General features: G+C 36.4%; 1 protein-coding gene across 1 annotated transcript in view; it reads left to right on the top strand.

The window, feature by feature from the left end:
* LOC106875666 (isocitrate dehydrogenase [NAD] subunit alpha, mitochondrial) overlaps positions 1-21,128 on the top strand; it is a 32,718-nt gene that overhangs the window by 3,847 nt on the left and 7,743 nt on the right. The window contains exons 2-9 of the mRNA XM_014923905.2: positions 9,340-9,378; positions 12,623-12,706; positions 13,412-13,584; positions 16,371-16,500; positions 17,485-17,618; positions 18,248-18,350; positions 18,674-18,738; positions 20,151-20,232. Coding sequence (XP_014779391.1) covers positions 9,340-9,378; positions 12,623-12,706; positions 13,412-13,584; positions 16,371-16,500; positions 17,485-17,618; positions 18,248-18,350; positions 18,674-18,738; positions 20,151-20,232 — 810 coding nt within the window. The remainder of the gene's footprint in view (positions 1-9,339; positions 9,379-12,622; positions 12,707-13,411; positions 13,585-16,370; positions 16,501-17,484; positions 17,619-18,247; positions 18,351-18,673; positions 18,739-20,150; positions 20,233-21,128) is intronic.

Below are 21,128 nucleotides of genomic sequence, written 5' to 3'. Positions count from 1 at the left end.
CAGCCGGATGCCCTTCCTAATGCCAACCACTTCGAGAGTGTAGTGGGTGCTTTTACGTGCCACCGGCACAAAGGCCAGTCAGGTGGTACTGGCAACGGCCACGCTCAAAATGGTGTATTTTACGTGCCACCTGCACAGGAGCCAGTCCAGTGGCACTGGCGCAATCTCGCTCGAATGTCTTTACACATGCCACCAGCACAAGTGTCAGGAAGGTGACGCTGGGCACAGGTGCCATCCATCACGATTTTGTTTTCGCTTGCCCCAACAGGTCTTCACAAGCCGAGTTTCATGTCCAATGAAGGAGACGATGTTGGCATGGGTGCCAGTTGTCGAATTTCAAAAGCAAAAATAACTGATCTAAAAACAGAGCAAGACTGGCTGCTTTGTTTAAAAGTTTTCATGATTGGTGTTAGTTTCATCATTGATTTATATGTATTTTAAATTATAACTTCATTTTCTACATTAACATAAGACCACAGATTTGGTGAAGTAGTTTTGTTGATTTTTGAAAAACTTTTTGTATGTTTCTAAAATGATGACCCCCCCCCCTCCATCATTATTGGTCACCTCAACCCCATCCTTCATTCATCATTTATTGCAGTCACTCCTCAACCCTACCCAATCTTTACAGTTGTTACCTACTCCAACTCTTCCCTACCTTCCATCCACTAAACACCTGTTCCTCATTCATTATGCTCACCCATTCCCCATTTCACTCTCCTGTACACCCCTGCAACCTCCACCCACCAATAATCCTGATTCTTTTGTCGCTTTTTGTTTTACCCATCTCCTACCTTGAGGGTGATGCCTCATCTATTATTTTTTATCTTTTCCCCACTCCATCCTAATCACCTTCACACCTCTTCTAAAATGTGAGTAGTCATGTGGCCCTTCTACAACAAGAGCTCTTCTACTCTGGCCCCTTCTCACACTTTAATCCTTCATATACTTGCATAAAGCTGTCTCTCTTGGTGTTTGTAATTTTGCAAGATGCATGGTGATCTCACCACTACTGGTAGCATAAATAAAGTACTCAATACATGTTGTAAAGTGGTTGACATTAGGAAAATAATCCAGCTGTAGAAACCCTGTCAAAATAGATTGTAGGGCACAATACAGTCCATGCCAGGATGTTAAATGATAATGATGATAAATAGTGTAGATAGGGAGTGCCTATGATCTTTACTAATCATCCAAGATTTAGCCCTGAAGACTCACAAGAAAAACTAAAGGCACTCAATGACTATGTGGTTGTGTTAAACTAGGTTGCGTGTTAGATCTATCACTCAAAATTGGTCCCAGTATTATATGATATTGTCATCATTTAACATCCACTTTTCCATGCTTGTGAAATTCATCAAAATTCATCATCATCATCATCATTTAACATCTGTTTTCCATGGGTTGGATGGTTTGACTGGTAAGCTGGGGAGCTGCATCATGTTTCAATTTGATTTGGTATGGTTTCTACTACTGTATATAGCAAATCAGATTGATACCTGGTGCAGCTCCCCAGTTTTCAGTCAAACTGTTCAACCCATGCCAGCATGGAAAAACGGACGTCAAATGATGATGATGATGATTCATCAAACAAAATTCATTACCAACTCTCATCATCATTTTGTTGCTTGTAATTTTTCACCCTGGAAGACAGGCAATGAACAACATCACATGATGTGAAGACAAAAACACACACATATGTACATGACAGAACTCCTTCAACCTCCAGTCACTAAATCTATCCACAAAGCTGTGGTCAGTACAAGGCAATAGCAGAACTAAACTCAAGACCACATGGCTGGGAAGTAAACTTCTCAACCACAAAGCCAAACCTGCACCTGTTGCCACACTTATGTCTGTGCATATATGTAAAAAAATATTCTATCCATTCTGCAAGAATGTAAGGAAGATTGGAAGACAAAAGGTTAGAGGAATTGAACTAAATGCTAAAGGTCTAATTTTTAGCTGTTTCTGTTACTCCTCTACATTATTCTGAACAATAAATATTGAATTGGCTGTTTTTTCTTGGGGGTGGGTGGGTTTAGCTGTAAGGAGCAATTTCCGGACTTTTTAAATATGTGGTTTCAGGTTCAATTCCACTGTGTGGTACCTTGGGCAAGTGTCTTGTATTATAATCTTGAGCTGACCATAACTTTGTGAATGGATTTGCTAAACGGAAACTGAAAGAAACCTATCGTATATATATGTGTGTGTGTATTTGCATCTGTGTTTGTCCCCTACTATTGCTTGACAACTGATGTGGGTGTGTTTACATACACATAACTTAGCAGTTCAGCAAATGAGTCTGATGGAACAAGTACAAGGCTTAAAAATAAACAAAAAGAAGTAAGTACTGGCGTTGATTTGTTTGACTAAAATTCTTTAAGGTGCTGCCCCAGCATGGCCACAGTCTAATGACTGAAAGAAGTGAAAAACAAAAGATTAGCATCAGGAGGGGTGTGTGCTGTAAAACGATACTTCAATAGTACATTCATCTAACCCATGCTAATATAGAAAAATGGACATAAAACAAGTGAATGCAATCAATGACTCTCTATATATTATATATATCTTAACCGTCAGTCATGCTATCTGTTGATATGGGACCATTTTACTTTCTATTTCCCTACCATCACCCTCATCACTCAACCTCTCCTATCCTTCTTGTATAAGAGACCACATTAGACATATTGTGTCGAGTACACTCTATCTTCACCCTCCTCACTGCTTGTCATCACCCCACTCATTTACTTACCGTCTTCCTCTTGCTCTTTTATATGCATGTATCTTGGCTCTTCCTCTGTCATTGCTCTATTCTCTGAGTCACACTACACACAATGTATGTATGTCTTGGAATACAGAGTACCCCTATCACTCATCCATCTATCACACTCTTCTCATCACTTATCACTCGTCTGTATTGTTCATACTGCTATCATTCATGACTTTCACTCTATAAAGTGTTAGGCGAGTGAGATTTGACCTCTTGTCAAGGACACATCAAGTCTCGTCAAGGACATGGCTACCTCTCAAATGTTGGTACCATTAAAAAAAAAAAACAATATTCCTTACACCAATTGATTGATGTCAGGAAGGGCATCCAGTCATAGAAATCATTCCAAAAAAGCAAGATGTCCTCCAAACCATCTATGTAAGGGGTTCCTTTGAATGTGTTGACACTGATGATGGGGACTCATCCCAAGTCAGTTTGAAAAGTGGATAAAATTAATACTTTCCATTTCCTCTATTTAGAAAGCTTGATAAATATTTTTCAGATAACAACTAACATTGTTCACTCTTTGTAAGGCCTTCTTGGTTGGTTGGGGTTTGAAGACCTGCAGGAAAAATGTGGGCTAAGAAGGTTTTCTTGAGGCTACATATTAAATGTTTGAGGACAAGAAAGAAAGATAGGTGGACTTGGATGGAAAAGATATGCAACTAACCAATTCAGGAGATTAGAGGCCATTGTAGTACTTAATAGAAAGGGCATGAATAAATGGTGTAGCTGTGAGCTTGTTGTTGGAGTAAATCTTTGTCTATCATTTGTCAAAATGCCTCTCACTTTGGATGTGGTCTAGTATTTTGTGTGTAGCAACAGTACAATATGAAATGTGTTAGTAGTATAGGATAGGTTTAGTTGAAATTTGAAGAGGTTTAGTGACTGTTCAAGGACATATTTTCTAGCCCTAAAACAGAATCCTAGTTTTGGGGATGCAACTTTACCAATGTTTATATTATATATATATATATATATATATATATATATGACGTTAAACAGCGATGATGATGATATATGTATGTTTGGTTTCGTTTTTGTATTTGGTTTGCAAGATTCTTAATGTGAATTCATGTGTTGAAATAAATTTTGTTGTGTCCTGGGAAGGTCATTACACCAATAATAGCAACACACACACACTGGTTCAATATCACTTCTTTATTGTTTGTCAAATGGTTAAATATCTAACCTAACTAATCAATCCTTTGTTTAATGTGCTGGTTAAACAATCAGTTGTTTGTTAGTCAAAGTCCTTTTGCTGCTGTTCGAACCTCTTCAATGACTTGCTTGTGGTTGATTGTTCAATCAACTCATTAAACAAATGTTCAATTAGTGTGTGTGTGTTTATTATTGGTGTAATAAACCCCTCCCAAGACAAGATATATTTGTGGTTCAATCATCAGATTGTTAGGACTAACATTTATAGTAACTTTGAAGGTTTTGTGTGCTGTTCATGACTGGAGTAGATGAAGTACCAGATGGTTTCTTTGCTGTGTGTATCTCAGCATTGAATATCATCTGCTATTGTTGATGGTAATCAGGGCAACAACATCTAGATGGGAAGCAGTTAGAATATATCTTTGAAATCTAATTCTGACTGTAGAAATATCAGAGATTATTCTAATACCTGCTTGTAAGAAAGATATGTACATATAGTAAATGATAATGATGATTATTATGGAGGTAGCAGTAGTGGTAATGAAAGCAATGACATTGGTGATATTTAGTGATTATAATACATCTCTGTTCTCATAAATTCACATTCCTGTTTTATTTAGATCAACACACTTTGTATGAAACAACTTCTTTGTTTCTCTCAGTGTCAATAGATGCCGCAATGTGAAATTTGCTTCAAAGTAAATAATGTGTGGTTGAGAAGCTTACTTGCCAGTCATCTGGTTTTCAGTTCAGTCCCACTGTATGGTACCTCAGGCAAAGTGTCTTCTATTTTAGTATTGGACCGACTAAAGCCTTCTGAGTGGATTTGGTAGATAGAAACTAGAAGAAGCCTGCTACATACATGTGTGTGTGTGTGTGTACCCTTGTTTTGCTATCACATGATGGTTGTAAATGAACAATGTGGTTTGTTTTCAGTCTTCTGTGAAAAATATGTCTAGCCATGGGGAAATATTACTTTGCTTGGAAACAGGTGAAGGTTGGCAACATGATGGGTGTCAAGCTATAGAAAATCACCTCAATGAATTCCATATGACTCATGCAAGCATGGAAAAGAATACATTAAATGATCAGGTTCATGATGAATTCATATATTTTCTGCTTCACTTTACTATTTCATGGACAAATTTATCTTTTATTTTAAATGCAGTATAATTTTTTTTTTTAAGTGAAATAACAGAAATATCCCCTGAACATTGCATTTATTATTTGCATCAATGTCAAACATCTTACAGATGACTTAGTATTATTTTGTATAATGTTTCTTATGGCTTTTGTTTTTAAGACCTGGCACTCATAATTGTTAGCAAGATAATTTTTTTTTAACTATTAGCCTTATCTGTACAGTACATATCTGTAGCTTATACTGGTGCATGTAGTTTGCAAATAAAGATGTTACTACCCTTGTGTTAGAAATAAAGATTCCAAATTCATATCCCTATCTGTTCAATGTACATATTCAGGAGTAACTAACTTGATGATGAATAGTGATTAAACTAATTGAAAAGTAGTGTAAATGTAAATATTATAAATTTACACTTTAAAGATTAAGATTAATAGTTGAAAAAATATATTTTATCTTAGCATTAGACATTTTTATTATCAGTTTAACATATGTTATTAAGTTGTCCTAGTTAGCTTACCTTAACACACTTATGCTATCAAGCTAATAAAAGAAAGAGAAGCAGCTCACAGTTACATCATCTTGAGTATGAAGACATAAAATGTTTAGCACATGGTTTTGATGCCTAACATCATCCTATAATTAACATTCTAAGTGGTTTCTCAATGTTTATGACACATGCTACCCTAAAATAATGAACATAAACATGCTTACTTATATGTGAGAAAGCAAGCCTATGTGAAAATGGTTGAAATAATTATAGAACTGGTGGCAATGGCATACAAGAAAGAAGTCAGCTTTGGTATAGATGTATGAATTAATAGAAACAGACATGGTTTTGTAGTAACAAAGTTCACTTTGTAACCATGTGGTTTCAGGTTCTATCCTACTGTGCTGTCAGTACCTTCTAGCAAGTGTCTTCTAGAGCATTGGTCTCCTGCTTTGTGAGTGAATTTAGTAGAAGGAAACTGTGTATGAGTGTGCATGAATGTTTATTTCAGTGGTAATAGGTTTACATCATCTTTAACCCTTTTGATACCAACCCAGCTGAAACTGCCTCTTGTTTTCATAAGTTTTGAATTAAAATCTTCCACCAAACATTAGCTACAATTTATGTTCCTAACACTAGCTTAATGACGACTTAGTTATTTTACTAAATTCTTTGTTATATTTTAAATTAATCGAAAGAAACACTGAGCATCTCAAAATAAATACAGTACCGAAAGGGTTAAACAATATGTCCTATAGCCTGGCAGTTTCAATGTATGAAGACTATTGGAATAAAACTATTTTGCTTTCAAAATAGGCAAGGGTTAGTGACAGGAAGACATTTTGCTGCAGAATACTACATCAATAAGTCTTGTCCAACCCATACCATCATGGACAAAACAAATGTAAAAATGATGTTTTTTTTTTTATCTCTTACTGAAACTTAAGTGAGCAAGCATATGATCAATGACATTCCAGCCATGACCATTCTGTAAATATGACTAATTTTGACAACATTGAAAAATTGGCAATGTTTTCTCTAATAATTTGAGAGGACTTGCTGCTGATATAAAACTAGAGATAAATTGTTCATCTCATTTCAAAAACCAGTTGTAAGTGATTAAGATGGCTAGTTTGTTGTTGTAAATCAGCCATAAGTTCAGAGTTATGGGCTGGTTGAGTTATCACATCCCTTAAATTCCCAACTGCTTTTAGCATAATAAAAACTTGATACAATAAAAATGTCATAGTATGAGCTGAAAATAATGTTGCTATTGAAACATATTTATCTATTATTTAATTATAATGTTATATTTGTGTGTGTGAAAGTCAAAATATTATCAAACAGTCAAAAGTTGAAATCTAGTTTCAGTAAAGTTAGTCTCTTATTCACACCTAATATAATTTGTATTGTTTACTCCAGCTCAGTCCTATTTCTCTCTACAAATGACAGATTATTTCAGTTAGTCATAGTTTTCAACTCACTGCATTACATGTGTGAGACACATTCATGTTGTATTTACTAGAAACCATGCCTAAGAAGACATTGGGACTTGGTGCAGCCCTCTGGCTCATTGGTTCCTCTCTCAAACTGTCCTACTCATGCTAGTATAGAAAAGAGGACATTAAATGATAATGATGATGATGATGATGAATGTTCCCCTAAGCATTTTCCTTCAGCCTTGTTGTGCACATTTTATATGGCAAATTTTGATAGGTATTATATATTTGTAATTGATGACATGTTATGTTTGTGTTAAGTGATATGTATCTTCCCTGTTCTGTAATTCTGTAAAGCAGTAGATTAGTCAGGTAAGAGATAAGACATAATAATATTAATAATAATAATAATGAAATTATTGTGTATAGTGCTCAGGTGCACTACAACTTATCAAAGGTGTATGTACAGTAAATAGAATTATGTTCAAAAGAAGGAAAGAGTCATAATATATGTGTGTGCATGCATATGGAGTGGGGTGAGATATCAGGTGTAGTGTTGGTGAATTTCAGGAAGCATGGAGGTTTTAAAGGATGCAATGTCTCTGCAACTAACAACTGATGCAGGTAGTTTGTTCCAAGCTTCAGCAACTCTGAGTGTGCAAAAAATGTTTCTGAAAGTCATGGGTACTGTGCTGTTTTCTGACTTTGTAGGCATACCCACATATGCTACAGAGCTCAAAAAGGTGCTCAAGGTGGTTGTTAGTACGATGGTTAATAATTTTGTGAGTGTTTACCAAGTCAGTTGTCAGACATTGGAGCTTCAATGTATCCATTCCCAGGGAAGCACGGCATTCAGAGTATGGTAGATGCCTGATGGAGGGTATTTGCTTGGTTGTACATCTTTGAATAGTTTCCAGGAGGTCAATGTTCTGAGTAAGATAGGGGTTCCAGACTGGTAATGCAGTGTGGCTGCACCATAGCCATATACAACCTTAAATAGACAGCTGGAGAGCAGCTGACAAAGATCTTGCTGAGTGATGCCAAGACACCCTTGACCTTCTTGACAATTTTAGAGATGTGCTTTGTCCAGTACAAATCACTGCTGATAGTAATGGCCAGGTCACCCTCACAAGATTTTTTGATACTAGTGTTGTGGAGGGAGTATGTGGATGCTAGGTTTTAACTCACAAAATGCATGGTGGTACACTTGTCCACAACCAGCTTGAGTTTCCAGTCCATGATCCATTGCTGCATTGTGTCCAGGTCCAATTACAGGAAAGATCTAAAAGATCTGTCAGTATTGTTTACATTTAGAAGTAGAAGTTTGTTACAACATCAGTTGTCAATTCAAATCTTTTGCAAACATATCTAGGCAGTTTAGTGTGTGCTGTCATTACTTGTCAGAAATAGAGTACAAGAATTGTATTGATACTTTAGGTTATCAATAATGTATGTTCAGTGTGCACTATGGGATCACATAAGGGCTGACTGAGAACAGGGACTTCACAATTAACACAGGATTTCTTAGCATTGGGAGCATCCATTAAATTTTTTCAAATGCTCGAAAGGCTCCCAAAATGTTGTTGATAGCTTCTGTTACTTAGGTGACCTAATTAATAGTGCAGGTGGATGTTCTGGAAATATAGTAACCAGAAAAAGGTTGAGGATCTATTACTACAGCTGGTAACAAAGGGATTGTCTTTCCAAGTGAATGGCAGACTGTATGTTTGTGTACAAAGCATAATATCGCATGGTAACCAGACATGGGCTTTGAGTAGGGCCTTGAAATGGTGAGTAAGAAATGAGATGGGCCTATTATGCTGGCTGCTTAATGTTTGTGTGTGTGAACAATGGAGTTTAAATAAGCTGAGAGAAAAAATGGATTTAAGGGGGATCAAATGTAGTGTGCAAGGGGGGAGACTATACTGATGTGGATGTGTGATGCATATGGAAGATGACAGTTGGATAAAGAAGTGCTAAAAGATCCAAGTAAAATGAGCCTGGAGAAAAGGAAAACAGGGAAATGTGGTGAAAGCTGATCCTCAGAAAGAAAATGATTAAGAATCACAAATGTTGAGATACTGTGCTAGTTGAGACACATCCAACCCATGCAAGCATAGAAAAAATCTTGTAAAATGTTGACAGTGATAAATCCTGAAGTCATGTTTTCAAAATACATTGTTTCTCAACTGAAAACTTTTTGAAATCAATTTTAATGTAGTTCTTGCTGACATGATATAAAAACGATCTTTTATTATTGTATTGCATTTCTGGTAACGTAACTATCACATCTATCCTTTTTCTAATTTAAGTGCTTTTCATTTTTCCTTTCTAGAATATTTTCAAGACTCCAGTTCAGCACCTGTCCAGTGAGGTTCGTATAATAATGTAAAGTATTTATATCATTTTGAGATGAAGGGATTTGAGGCGTTATCTTTAAAGGATTGCAACCCAATGTTATGTATTCAAAGTCTACTACTGAGATTGTATCCTTAAGAAAGATACAATACTTTTCTCAGTCTGCTGAATTGGAAGATAGTGCTGTCTCTCATATATTAGAAAAGGGTCTACCTATTAATACAATTCATGAAAATTTGAGCTAATGAAGGTGTATACATTGGATATACACTATATCTAGTCCTAGATATACATTATACTTAAAGAAAAAAAAAATCAGGTTAGTTGTGACTGAGCACCTTTTATCCTAGGTATATTTGATCAGGCTCATCCTGGTGCTAAACAACAGTGATAAAATTGACAACAAAAAAACCTTCTTGTAGTCACTCAACTATGTTAAAATTAGCAGCCACATCTCTCTCAAATCACATGTTACCATCTGTAAGGAGAATATACTCTAAGATGGGTAGTCTTATAGTCTTTGAAAAAAATAAAGCGAGGCTGGATGGTTACTTGTATCACAGGACTGGGCCAGCCATGTAACATTTATATAAATTACCAGAAAAAACAAGGTTCAAGGTTCAAACCTCTCTCTGATTTCAGGGAAGGTACAGTTGTTGAAACATTAAGGTGCTGCAAGACTGACTATATCACATTGTTATGGCTATAAAAGTTTACTATATCTTCAGCTGTTGTGTTATGCTTTTAGTCCAAGTACATAATTCTGTTTGTCTCAGTGTGCCTAGCTGACAAATAGGTTCCATGGTAGTGATTGCTCCAGCAAATACAAATTTTATATTTTGGAGGCTTTTTTTTATTCCTTTGCCTTTTTTTAGTCAAAATGGCTAGATTAGAATATATTTTTCTGTAGAAAGTATTGATTTTCATTGGTAACAACAAATCTAATTAATTGAATAGACTGCAGTCTATTGTTGGTCCTTATTTATTTCAAAGATAGAGGAGAGATGAAAAGCAAAGTTGATGTCAGTCTCATCAGATTTGGAGGTCCCCCAAAGCTGATTATAATAAAAAAAATCTATTATATTAAAGAGTTAATGATAAATTCCTATGGTGTAAAAACCCTGTCACGCAGCAGAAAGGGGATAATAAAAGAGTGTATGCAGTAGAGAGAGAGACAGATGGACAGAGATTAAAATGAACACTATCAGCTCATGCACACATACACGTACAAATATACTAATTTTTTTTTTGGCACCCATACATATACAGATGACAGCTGTGTGAGGTGTTGTATGACAAACAACAAAGTTGAAGTAGATAAGAGAAAAAAATGAGTATTGTTAATTAAGAAAGAAGTTAAAATATGAACGATGATGACAGGCAAGAATATTTTGCACAAGCCAGAATGAGAAAGCAAACTAGAAGAGAAAACGTAACTAATGAGAATAAACAAAGATTTCCTAGAAATTAATCAAAGGATTTTGAAGAAAATAACAGAATAGGAGATATTTATGGCTGAGACTGTACAATAAAATGCTGGATTATAGTATTACAAAGAACTTTCATATGCTCTTATTATCTGTTAAAGTAATATTTTCCCCATTCATTACCATTCAGTTGTTCTTCTCATTAGCCTGTTCCAGTATAGTCTTCAATAATTGCTAATTTATTACCAATCAATTGGAAGTACTTAAATACTCGAATCTCTTGTTGATTAATCATTAGTCTAGGGTTTTAATATAGACTAATGATTCCCATTTTTCCCTTTTCATAAAATTTGCCATATTGCTTGTGCCACACCTTCTGTTAAGTGGTTGGTGACAGGAAGGGCATCCAGCCAAAGACACCTTGCTAACATGGAACACACAAACAAGATCTGATCCACTTTGACCTGTCAAAGCATGCAGTGATCTCAAATAAGAACTGACTTTGACTGTGTCAACTTATCCAACCCATAGAGAATATAAATAAAATGATGGTGGTGTTGATAATGAAAAGCTATTACCTAATTTCTAATTTATTTATTATTATTATTATTATTGAATGAGAGAGCAGTGCATGCCATCAAAGTACCCTTATCAGACGAGTAGTCATGATGGATATACTAGGCTTCATATATTTTACCCCAGTGTCACTTTGATGGCATGCACTGCTCTCTCATTCAATAATAATAATAATAATGCTCTGTTTATTTTGATATAAGGTCACCATGTTGTGCACATGACCTTGCAGGTGGGGCCCAGTTAGAATTTTCTTCAGGTTGCGTTGCCCATCTTGCTCAAAAGGTCCTTGAATAAAGGTTGTTTAAGAATATTCACCCATGTTTCCAGAGGTGAATTATCCAAACCCCAAAGAATTCCTCTCAACACATGGCTTTAATGTTTCCCCCACTACTTCTGCTCGTGATCAGAGATGCACATATCATCAGCCACCAAGGGACATGCTCAACTGGTTACGGTCAAACAACTGACAAGCAAATCTGTGGTATTGAGTAGAATATTTGCTGTAGCCAATCTTTTATACCAAAACAAAACATGTACATGATAACACTTCCAATCAGTTAAGATCAGAAGCCATGAGAGCCACTGCCTGGGACTGCATCTATTATTTTTAAGGTGGCGAACTGGCAGAATTGTTAGCATGCTGGTTGAAATGCTTAGCGGTATTTCGTCTGCCCTTATGTTCTGAGTTCAAATTCCACCGGGGTCAACTTTGCCTTTCATCCTTTTGGGAGATTGATAGATTAAGTACCAATGAAATACTAGGGTCAATGTAATTGCTAGCCCTCTCCCACAAATTTCAGGCCTTGTGCCCATAGTAGAAAGGATTATTATTATTATTGGCTCTGTGACAGTCCTCATGACCTGTTTCAGGGGTGTGGGTACTGCCCTTCTTACTCGGATTGTAGGATTGCAGACCTAGCCTTAATGCATGCAATAGAGTGATCTCTGCTAAATATACACAAGGGTTGGGTGGTGATGTTAAATGAAGCAACTTATGAATTAATCCTGACTGTCCAGTCTCTTCATTTGATTCAGATTTTTTTTCTAATTATTTTCAAAAAGTTAATTATTATACTTTCAAGGCATCCTTTAGACTAAGCTTATTTTCATTATTTTTGACTACTTTTAGTTTAAAATATCATTTCAAATACATATTTATCGAAAATGTTATTATTTTCATGTTGTTATATCAAAATATATGTATCAGTCTTGTTCTTAGCGTTTACACATGTCTATATGCAATGTGTATACTTTTAGGTAAGAAAAATTACTTTAATTCCTGGAGATGGTATTGGTCCTGAAATCTCTGCAGCTGTCCAAGAGATATTTGCTGCTGCTAAGGTATTTATGAGTTCTACATTGTTAATATAACCTGCATAAAGTATTGATATTGATCATATTGAAAAGAAAAATAATGCAAACTGAACAATGTATTGATTATGTTTGAAATTCCTGATAATCCTGATGTTACTTTAGGCTAATTAATTAAATATTTTTATGGAAATTATTATCCAAATCACATATGAAGTGTTGTAGAAAAGTTACTCTTTTACTTGTTTCAATCATTTGACTGTGGCCATGCTGGAGCACCGCGTTTAGTCGAGCAAATCGACCCCAGGACTTCTTTGTAAGCCTAGTACTTATTCTATCGGTCTCTTTTGCCAAACCATTAAGTTACGGGGACGTAAACACACCAGCATCGGTTGTCAAGCGATGTTGGGGGGACAAACACAGACACACAAACATACACACACACACACACACACACACACACACACACTCACACACACACACACACATATATATATAAATATATACGACGGGCTTCTTTCAGTTTCCGTCTACCAAATCCACTCACAAGGCTTTGGTCGGGCCGAGCCTATAGTAGAAGACACTTGCCAAGGTGCTATGCAGTGGGACTGAACCCAGAACCATGTGGTTCGTAAGCAAGCTACTTACCACACAGCCACTTCTAATTTTTTTAATAATTTTAATCATTCAAATTTTGCTTTCTCTAAAATAATCAGTAATCCTTTATTCTTGCAGGTGCCCGTAGAATGGGATACTGTTGATGTCACTCCAGTGAAGGGTCCAGATGGAAAATTCCGTCTTCCACAGAAAGTATTTGAATCAATGGCTGAAACTAAATGTGGCCTGAAAGGACCTCTTGCTACTCCAGTCGGTAAAGGACATCAATCCCTCAACTTAGCATTGAGAAAGTAGGTTTATTTAATTAATTGTTGTGTAATTTATCTAAAATTGATAACCTTATTTTATACTGATTAACTTGTTATGTTATTAATAATGAGGATTTCTAACATAGGTAGGGGGTTGGGCACACATTTTGTAGGAGAGGGGGCAGTTAATTAAATTAATTTGAGAACTTGACTGAAGGATGAAGGCTAAGTCAACTCTGGTAGAATTTGGATTCAGAATGTAAAAAAATCAAATCTTTAATACTTACAAGGCGTTTTGTTGGATGCTCTACTGATTCTATCATTTACTACCTTTTAGTTTAATGATAATCATAAAATTGTTTGTACTCATTTATGAGCACATGTTTGTAATTAATTAAAAGAAAATGGATTATTTCATTTAGCATTAAAAGATATATCACATGTGCACACACACACATATATAGATATATATTTGATTTACGTCTGTTTTTTTCTTTGCTGGCAATGGATTAGATAAATATATTATTGAGGCATTGTTTTACAGCCAGATGCCCTTCTTGTGGCTATTTCTCACCTGTTTTTCAAGTAAGGGATCTCTTATTCTGCATGTTTTTGAAGGCACAAAGTCAGCAAACAATTTGTTGAAGGGAAATGACATCATCACAGCTTGTAGCTCAGTGATTTTTTTAAAGAACCACTAATGTAGATAAGTGCACACAGACAGATGCACACACACACATATGAAGAGCTTCTTTCAGTTTCTGGCTACCAATTCAAATCACAAGGCTTTGATTGGCTTCAGGCTCTAGTTGAAGACACTTGCTGAAGCTGCTTTGCATTGGGATTGAACCTAAAATCACATGATTTAAAAGCAAACTTCTTAACCACACAGCTGTATATATATATATCTGCCTATCTATCCATCTGTTTGCCTGTCTGTCTGTCTAGCTATTTATATATCTGTCTTTCTATCTATCTAACAATCTGTCCACCTATTTTGCTATCTATCTGTCTGTCTGTCTATCTAACTACTTGTCTTTATCTGCCTGCCTGCCTGTCTATCTGTCTATCTGTCTGTCTGTTTTTCTGTCTGTTTATCTGTTGCTTGATTGATCAATCACTCAATTATAGGATGCTATTGCAATGATCTCTGCCCATTTAACACTCACCACATATCTTTTTTCCTATTAATTAGCTATCTTTGTATCTCATTCTGTTAAAAAAAAACATTGTTACAATGCTTCCTACAAGAAATGATACAATGCTTACTTTCTCAGAAGTGTGTAATGGCTAAGTTTGCAATTAGCAAAGCTATTGATTCAAATGCCATGGACAATAACCTGTGCAGCTGTACTTCTGTGGTACATTACTAAACTATGTTGTTCCAATCAATCTGGATTGAAAACAGTTATCATTCCCATACACTTACCTCTTTCTCCTAGGAAAACACCTTATAAAAAATTGTATTGATAGTTATATATATATATATATATATACACACACTTATAATCTGGAGGTCTGCTACAAGCATAAAAGCAATTAAGTTAGGAAGAGTTAATGAGAATTAAATTAGTTACAGTTTGTAATTTGGATTAATTGTAGTAAAGTTTGTTTATTTAATTATATGTTTGCATTGATTTCTTAAGATGGCAAATTGAACAAGTTGTGAGAGTGTCGGGTAGAATGCCTTGTGGTATTTTGAGGGGTTATTATGCTCTGAGTTCGAATCCCATTCAGATTTTGGGGTCATTAAATAAAGTACCAGTCAAATACTGAGCTTGATTCTTCTCTCTCTCTCTCTTCCTCTGCCCTCTTCCTCTCTCTCTCTCGCTTCCTCTATGCCCCTATCTGACTCCCTTTTCATCTTGAAAACTTTGTACACTCACTTTCTTTTTCTAATTGTAAAATGTGTATCTGTTTACACTCATATTACAACTTGTTGTTAGCACTCTGTCGCTTACGACGTCGAGGGTTCCAGCCTGCTCGTGAAATTAACGTGCAAGTGGCTGAGCACTCCACAGAAACGTGTACCCTTAATGTAGTTCTCGGGGATATTCAGCGTGACACAGTGTGACAAGGCTGACCCTTTGAATTACAGGCACAACAGAAACGGGAAGTAAGAGTGAGAGAAAGTTGTGGTGAAAGGGTACAGCAGGGTTTGCCACCATCCCCTGCCGGAGCCTCGTGGAGCTTTAGGCGTTTTCGCTCAATAAACACTCACAACGCCTGGTCTGGGAATTGAAACCGCGATCTTATGACCACGAGTCCGCTGCCCTAACCACTGGGCCATTGCGCCTCCACTCATATTACAACTAGTATTGAGGAAACATTGGAGGGAGACTACTGACAATTTTCCAGGAATGGTGACAGTTTGAGCAAGGAGTTTGTTACTATTTCTTTTAGAAAACTTAATATGTTACTGGAACTGCTGATGGGTGGTCCTATATGTAGTTTAACATGAAACAGAAGTAAAGAAGACTGGATTCTACTCTACAGTTATTATTGTTTACTCCTCTCATACTACAACTTTTATCCTCTCATTTAATTTTAGATTGAGGAGGTTACCATTATCCTTAGGGATAAGGGTAATTGGGTGAGATTAATGATCAGTGAATTGTTTCAGGTAAGGGGTTTGAAAGGAAATTATGCGATATTGGTGGAGTTCCATAAAAATGCAATGTTGGGTAAAGAAAGATTGGACAAAAATTTTAGAAAGCAGTCTGTGTATTAAGGGAGGTATATATATATATATATATATACGTATTCTGATTACTTAATTTTAATTTTTGAAATTTTAATTTTTACCATTCTCAACATTTGTTTTGTAGAGCTTTCAGTTTGTATGCTAATGTTCGCCCATGTAAATCTATAGTTGGTTATGAAACACCCTATGAAGATGTTAACTTGGTCACAATTCGGGAGAACACTGAAGGAGAATACAGTGGAATTGAACATATTGTAAGTTCTCTTGTTTGTTTGTTTTATTTTTCTAGTTTTTTTGTTTGCTCTTTTGTTAAATTATTTCTAAATGAGAATACATATTAAATAATATATATCAGGATTTGGAAACTAATTATAAGTATATACATTTATATACATTACATTTTGCTTAAAAATGTATCTCAGGAAATTCTTCCCTACCAGTATATTTCTACCTGCTGTCAGTCTTTGAACTTAATAACTCTTAACTTTGAGTTGATTGATGTTATTATAAATAACAATAATAATAATAAATTATGGAGATGTACTTGCATAGCAGGTGACTTAATCTGAAGTAGCTTCCACTACTTCTTCCTATGTCTTTGCAGGTCCCTTCCATTTGAATTGCTTGGACACTTTTTTGCCCGTCTGTCATCCTCTGTATGCATCATATCCAGTTTTCAGTTTCATCTGCCAAGTGTTTTGTAAACAAATAAGAGAGTGAATTTGCTCAACTAAACACTGTCTTCTGTAAACCTTTGTTGTGTTTAGTCAAAAGATATGTTAATCATTTCTTTTGACCAGCCGCTTGACCATCTTCTGTAGAGAAGAGGATATAATAGACTGAGTTAATTCAACTACATTAACAGATCTTATTTATCACCTTTCTGAAGGACTGGCCTTAGTGCCAGTGGCATGTAAAAGCACCCACTACACTCTCGGAGTGGTTGGCGTTAGGAAGGGCATCCAGCTATAGAAATTCTGCCAAATCAGATTGGAGTCTGGTGTAGCCATCTGGTTCACCAGTCCTCAGTCAAATCGTCCAACCCATGCTAGCATGGAAAGCAGACGTTAAACAATGATGATGATGATGATGACCTGGCAGAATTCTTAGAAGAATGAAATTAAACACTTGGGATATTTAGTCTGGCACTGTTTGTTCTGCCTCTCTACCATTAATGATAATACATTTGTAAATGTTTTTACTTTCTTATATACGTTAGCTATATTTTTGTTATTTAGATTGTGGATGGAGTTGTCCAAAGTATTAAACTCATCACAGAAGCAGCATCCCTTCGTGTCGCAGAGTATGCCTTTGAATATGCTCGCAACAACAACAGATCTACTGTTACTGCTGTTCACAAGGCTAATATCATGTAAGCTAAACACATTTTGTATTTTTTTTTTGTTGTTGGCACTCCGTCGCTTACGACGTCGAGGGTTCCAGTTGATCCGATCAACGGAACAGCCTGCTCGTGAAATTAACGTGCAAGTGGCTGAGCACTCCACAGACACGTGTACCCTTAACATAGTTCTCAGGGATATTCAGCGTGACACAGTGTGACAAGGCTGACCCTTTGAATTACAGGCACAACAGAAACAGGAAGTAAGAGTGAGAGAAAGTTGTGGTGGAAGAGTACAGCAGGGTTCGCCACCACCCCCTGCCGGAGCCTCGTGGAGCTTTAGGTGTTTTCGCTCAATAAACACTCACAACGCCCGGTCTGGGAATTGAAACCGCGATCCTATGACTGCGAGTCTGCTGCCCTAACCACTGGGCCATTGCGCCTCCACATTTTGTATTAAACACTAACATTTTGATAAATTTAGTCTTCATATAGAATTCATTCAGCCTCATTTTATCATCCAAGCTTATGTACATTGAGCTGCCATTAAATGCTTGTTTAAAATTAGCTTGTTCAGTTGTATTCACATTCAATTACAGATGAAGAAATACCTGTTAAAAATATTTTTCTCTCTGATAATTTTGAAATGTTTTTATTTGCAGGAAGATGTCTGATGGTTTATTTCTCAGATGTTGTCGAGAAGTTGCCGAACGAAACAAAGACATCAAATTTAAAGAGTCATATTTAGATACTGTTTGTCTTAATGTAAGTTACATAACTTTTCTGGAGTGTTGCAAACATATTGGAATTGTTCCTATTGACTTCATTGTTGCATTATTATTCTAAACTGTTGCCATGTTTTAATTTTATAGTTCATTTTTGCTACTAGAGTTTGTCAGAAAAACATGAACAGGCATAAATTCCCACTCCTTTCACTTATAAAATTTCAGGTCTTTTGTCTCGGTATGAAACCAATAATTGATAGAAATGGTTGTTTTGTTCCTTTTATTAACTGTAAACTCTTCTTTTCTTAAATATGTTTAATTCCTTTTTAAGTGTAGAAACCACATTAATATTTTCTCTTTCAGATGGTACAAGATCCTTCTCAATTTGATGTCTTGGTCATGCCAAACCTTTATGGTGACATCTTAAGGTAAGTTTCAGATTTTAAGACTTTCTTGTTGTTTATAAAAACCTGGAATTTTATTAAAAATATTTCTAGTGAGTTCTCACTTCGCTTGTTAGATATATTTTGTTTCCAAACCTAAGGTATGGAAAAATGTATATGGTTGTATTGGGTTATCCCATAATGTGGTTCTTTTACAATTGCATGAACTAGAAGTCAGAGTTGGATGGGATAAACTACCTGCATCAACTTGTTATAAAAGCAGGTTGTAATTTTAACTTATACTTATTCTTAGTGCAAGTTTTGAAGAGTGCAGTTCAATTTTAACAGCTATTTTTCCAAAGCTACAATGGAAGTGACAAAGGAGCATATTCGGCACATTTTGTTTTATGAGTTCAATAAAGGCAACAATGCAAAGGAAAGTGCAAGGAATATTAATGCAGTATACGAGGATCAGACAATAAGCATAAGCCATTGTCAATGGTGGTTCCAGAAATTCTGAGCTAGAAGCTACAGCCTGGAAGACAAGCCTAGTTCTGGAAGATTTGTAGAGCTTGTTGAGGATGCCTTGCAAACCCTGGTGGAACAGAACTCCATCGTATCTGTTGAGGAACTAGCAGAGAAGTTTGATGTAAAACAGTGGAACAATTTAAAGAACTATCATAGCTATCTATTATATCTGAAAGAAGTTGGATGTAATTATTGTTATGTATCTAAAGAGTGTTCAATATAATCCAACATGGTCTTACATCTACTCGAAAGAAACAAGTACTAAGTGATTTACACAGAATATCAGTGTTGTGTCAACAACCAGAAGTGTAAAAGGAGCTGCCATATAGTTTTTTCTCAAAATGTTTCTGAATATATCTGAATTTGCAGATCTGTCTAACCCATACTAATACTAGCAAAGCATGAAATGGTTCATCATCATCATCATCATCATCATCATCGTTTAATGTTTGCTTTCCATGCTAGCATGGGTTGGATGATTTGACTGAGGACTGGCAAGCCAGAAGGCTGCACCAGACTCCAATCTGATCTGGCAGAGTTTCTACAGCTGGATGCCCTTCCTAACGCCAACCACTCCGAGAGTGTAGTGGGTGCTTTTACGTGCCACCACCACAAGGGCCAGTCACACGGTACTGGCAACGGCCATGCTCAAAAAGGTGTTTTTTACATGCCACCTGCATGGGAGCCAGTCCAGTGGCACTGGCAATGACCTCGCACGAATGATTTTCTAACGTGCCACCAGCACAAGTGTTAGAAGGCAACGCTGGTAATGATTACGTTCAAATGGTGCTATTTACGGGCCACTAGCACAGAAGCCAGAGAGCTGCTCTGGCATTAGCAGTAGGAAATAGAAAGAAAACAACTATATTTATATAGTTTTTAATACGTAAACATTCATTCCTTGATTTACTGAATATTATTTATTGTAGTGATTTGTGTGCTGGCCTCATTGGTGGTTTGGGAGTTACTCCAAGTGGAAATATAGGAGAAGATGGTGCCATCTTTGAATCGGTAAGTTCTTTAAATGTATTTTCTATCTATTCTTCTTTCAAAATAAGTCATTTTAAATATCTTTTATCTTTTACTTGTTTCAGTCATTTGACTGTAGTCATGCTAGGGCTCTACCTTGAAGGGTTTTAGTCAAACAAATTGACCCCAAGACTTATTTTTTAAAGCCTGGTACTTATTCTCTGAGTCTCTTGCTGGATTGCTAAGTTACAGGGATGTAAATACACCAACACTGGTTGTCAAACAGTGGTGGAGGACAAACGCACACAGATATATACAATGGGCTTCTTTCAGTTTCTATCTACCAAATCCACTCACAAGGCTTTGGTCAGCCTGAGGCTATAGTAGAAGACACTTGCCCAAGGTGTCATAGACTTGGACTGAACTCAGGACCATGTGGTTGGGAAGCAAGCTTCTTACCACGCAATGTTTGTTTTTATTATTTATTGTTCTGAAGTAATAGATAAGTCATTTTCAGAATTGAGCATAATTAAGGTAACTGAAAATGTGTAATTACTGGGTTGATCTTCTTGGATTTTTGTTAGAAAAATGAACTTACCAACCACATGGTTCCGGGCTTAGTCCCACTGCGTGGCAGTTTGGGCAGGTGTCTTCTACTATAGCCTTGGGCCAACAAAAGCCTTGTGAGTGGATTTGGTAGACGGAAACTGAAAAAAGCCCATTGTCATCATCATCATCATCATCATCATCGTTTAACGTCCGCTTTCCATGCTAGCATGGGTTGGACGATTTGACTGAGGACTGGTGAAACCGGATGGCAACACCAGGCTCCAGTCTGATTTGGCAGAGTTTCTACAGCTGGATGCCCTTCCTAACGCCAACCACTCAGAGAGTGTAGTGGGTGCTTTTACGTGTCACCCGCACGTTACGTGTCACCC

Source organism: Octopus bimaculoides, chromosome 3 (genome assembly GCF_001194135.2).
Source record: "Octopus bimaculoides isolate UCB-OBI-ISO-001 chromosome 3, ASM119413v2, whole genome shotgun sequence".
NCBI lineage: Eukaryota > Metazoa > Mollusca > Cephalopoda > Octopoda > Octopodidae > Octopus > Octopus bimaculoides.
This window is presented reverse-complemented; position numbering and strand designations above follow the sequence as displayed.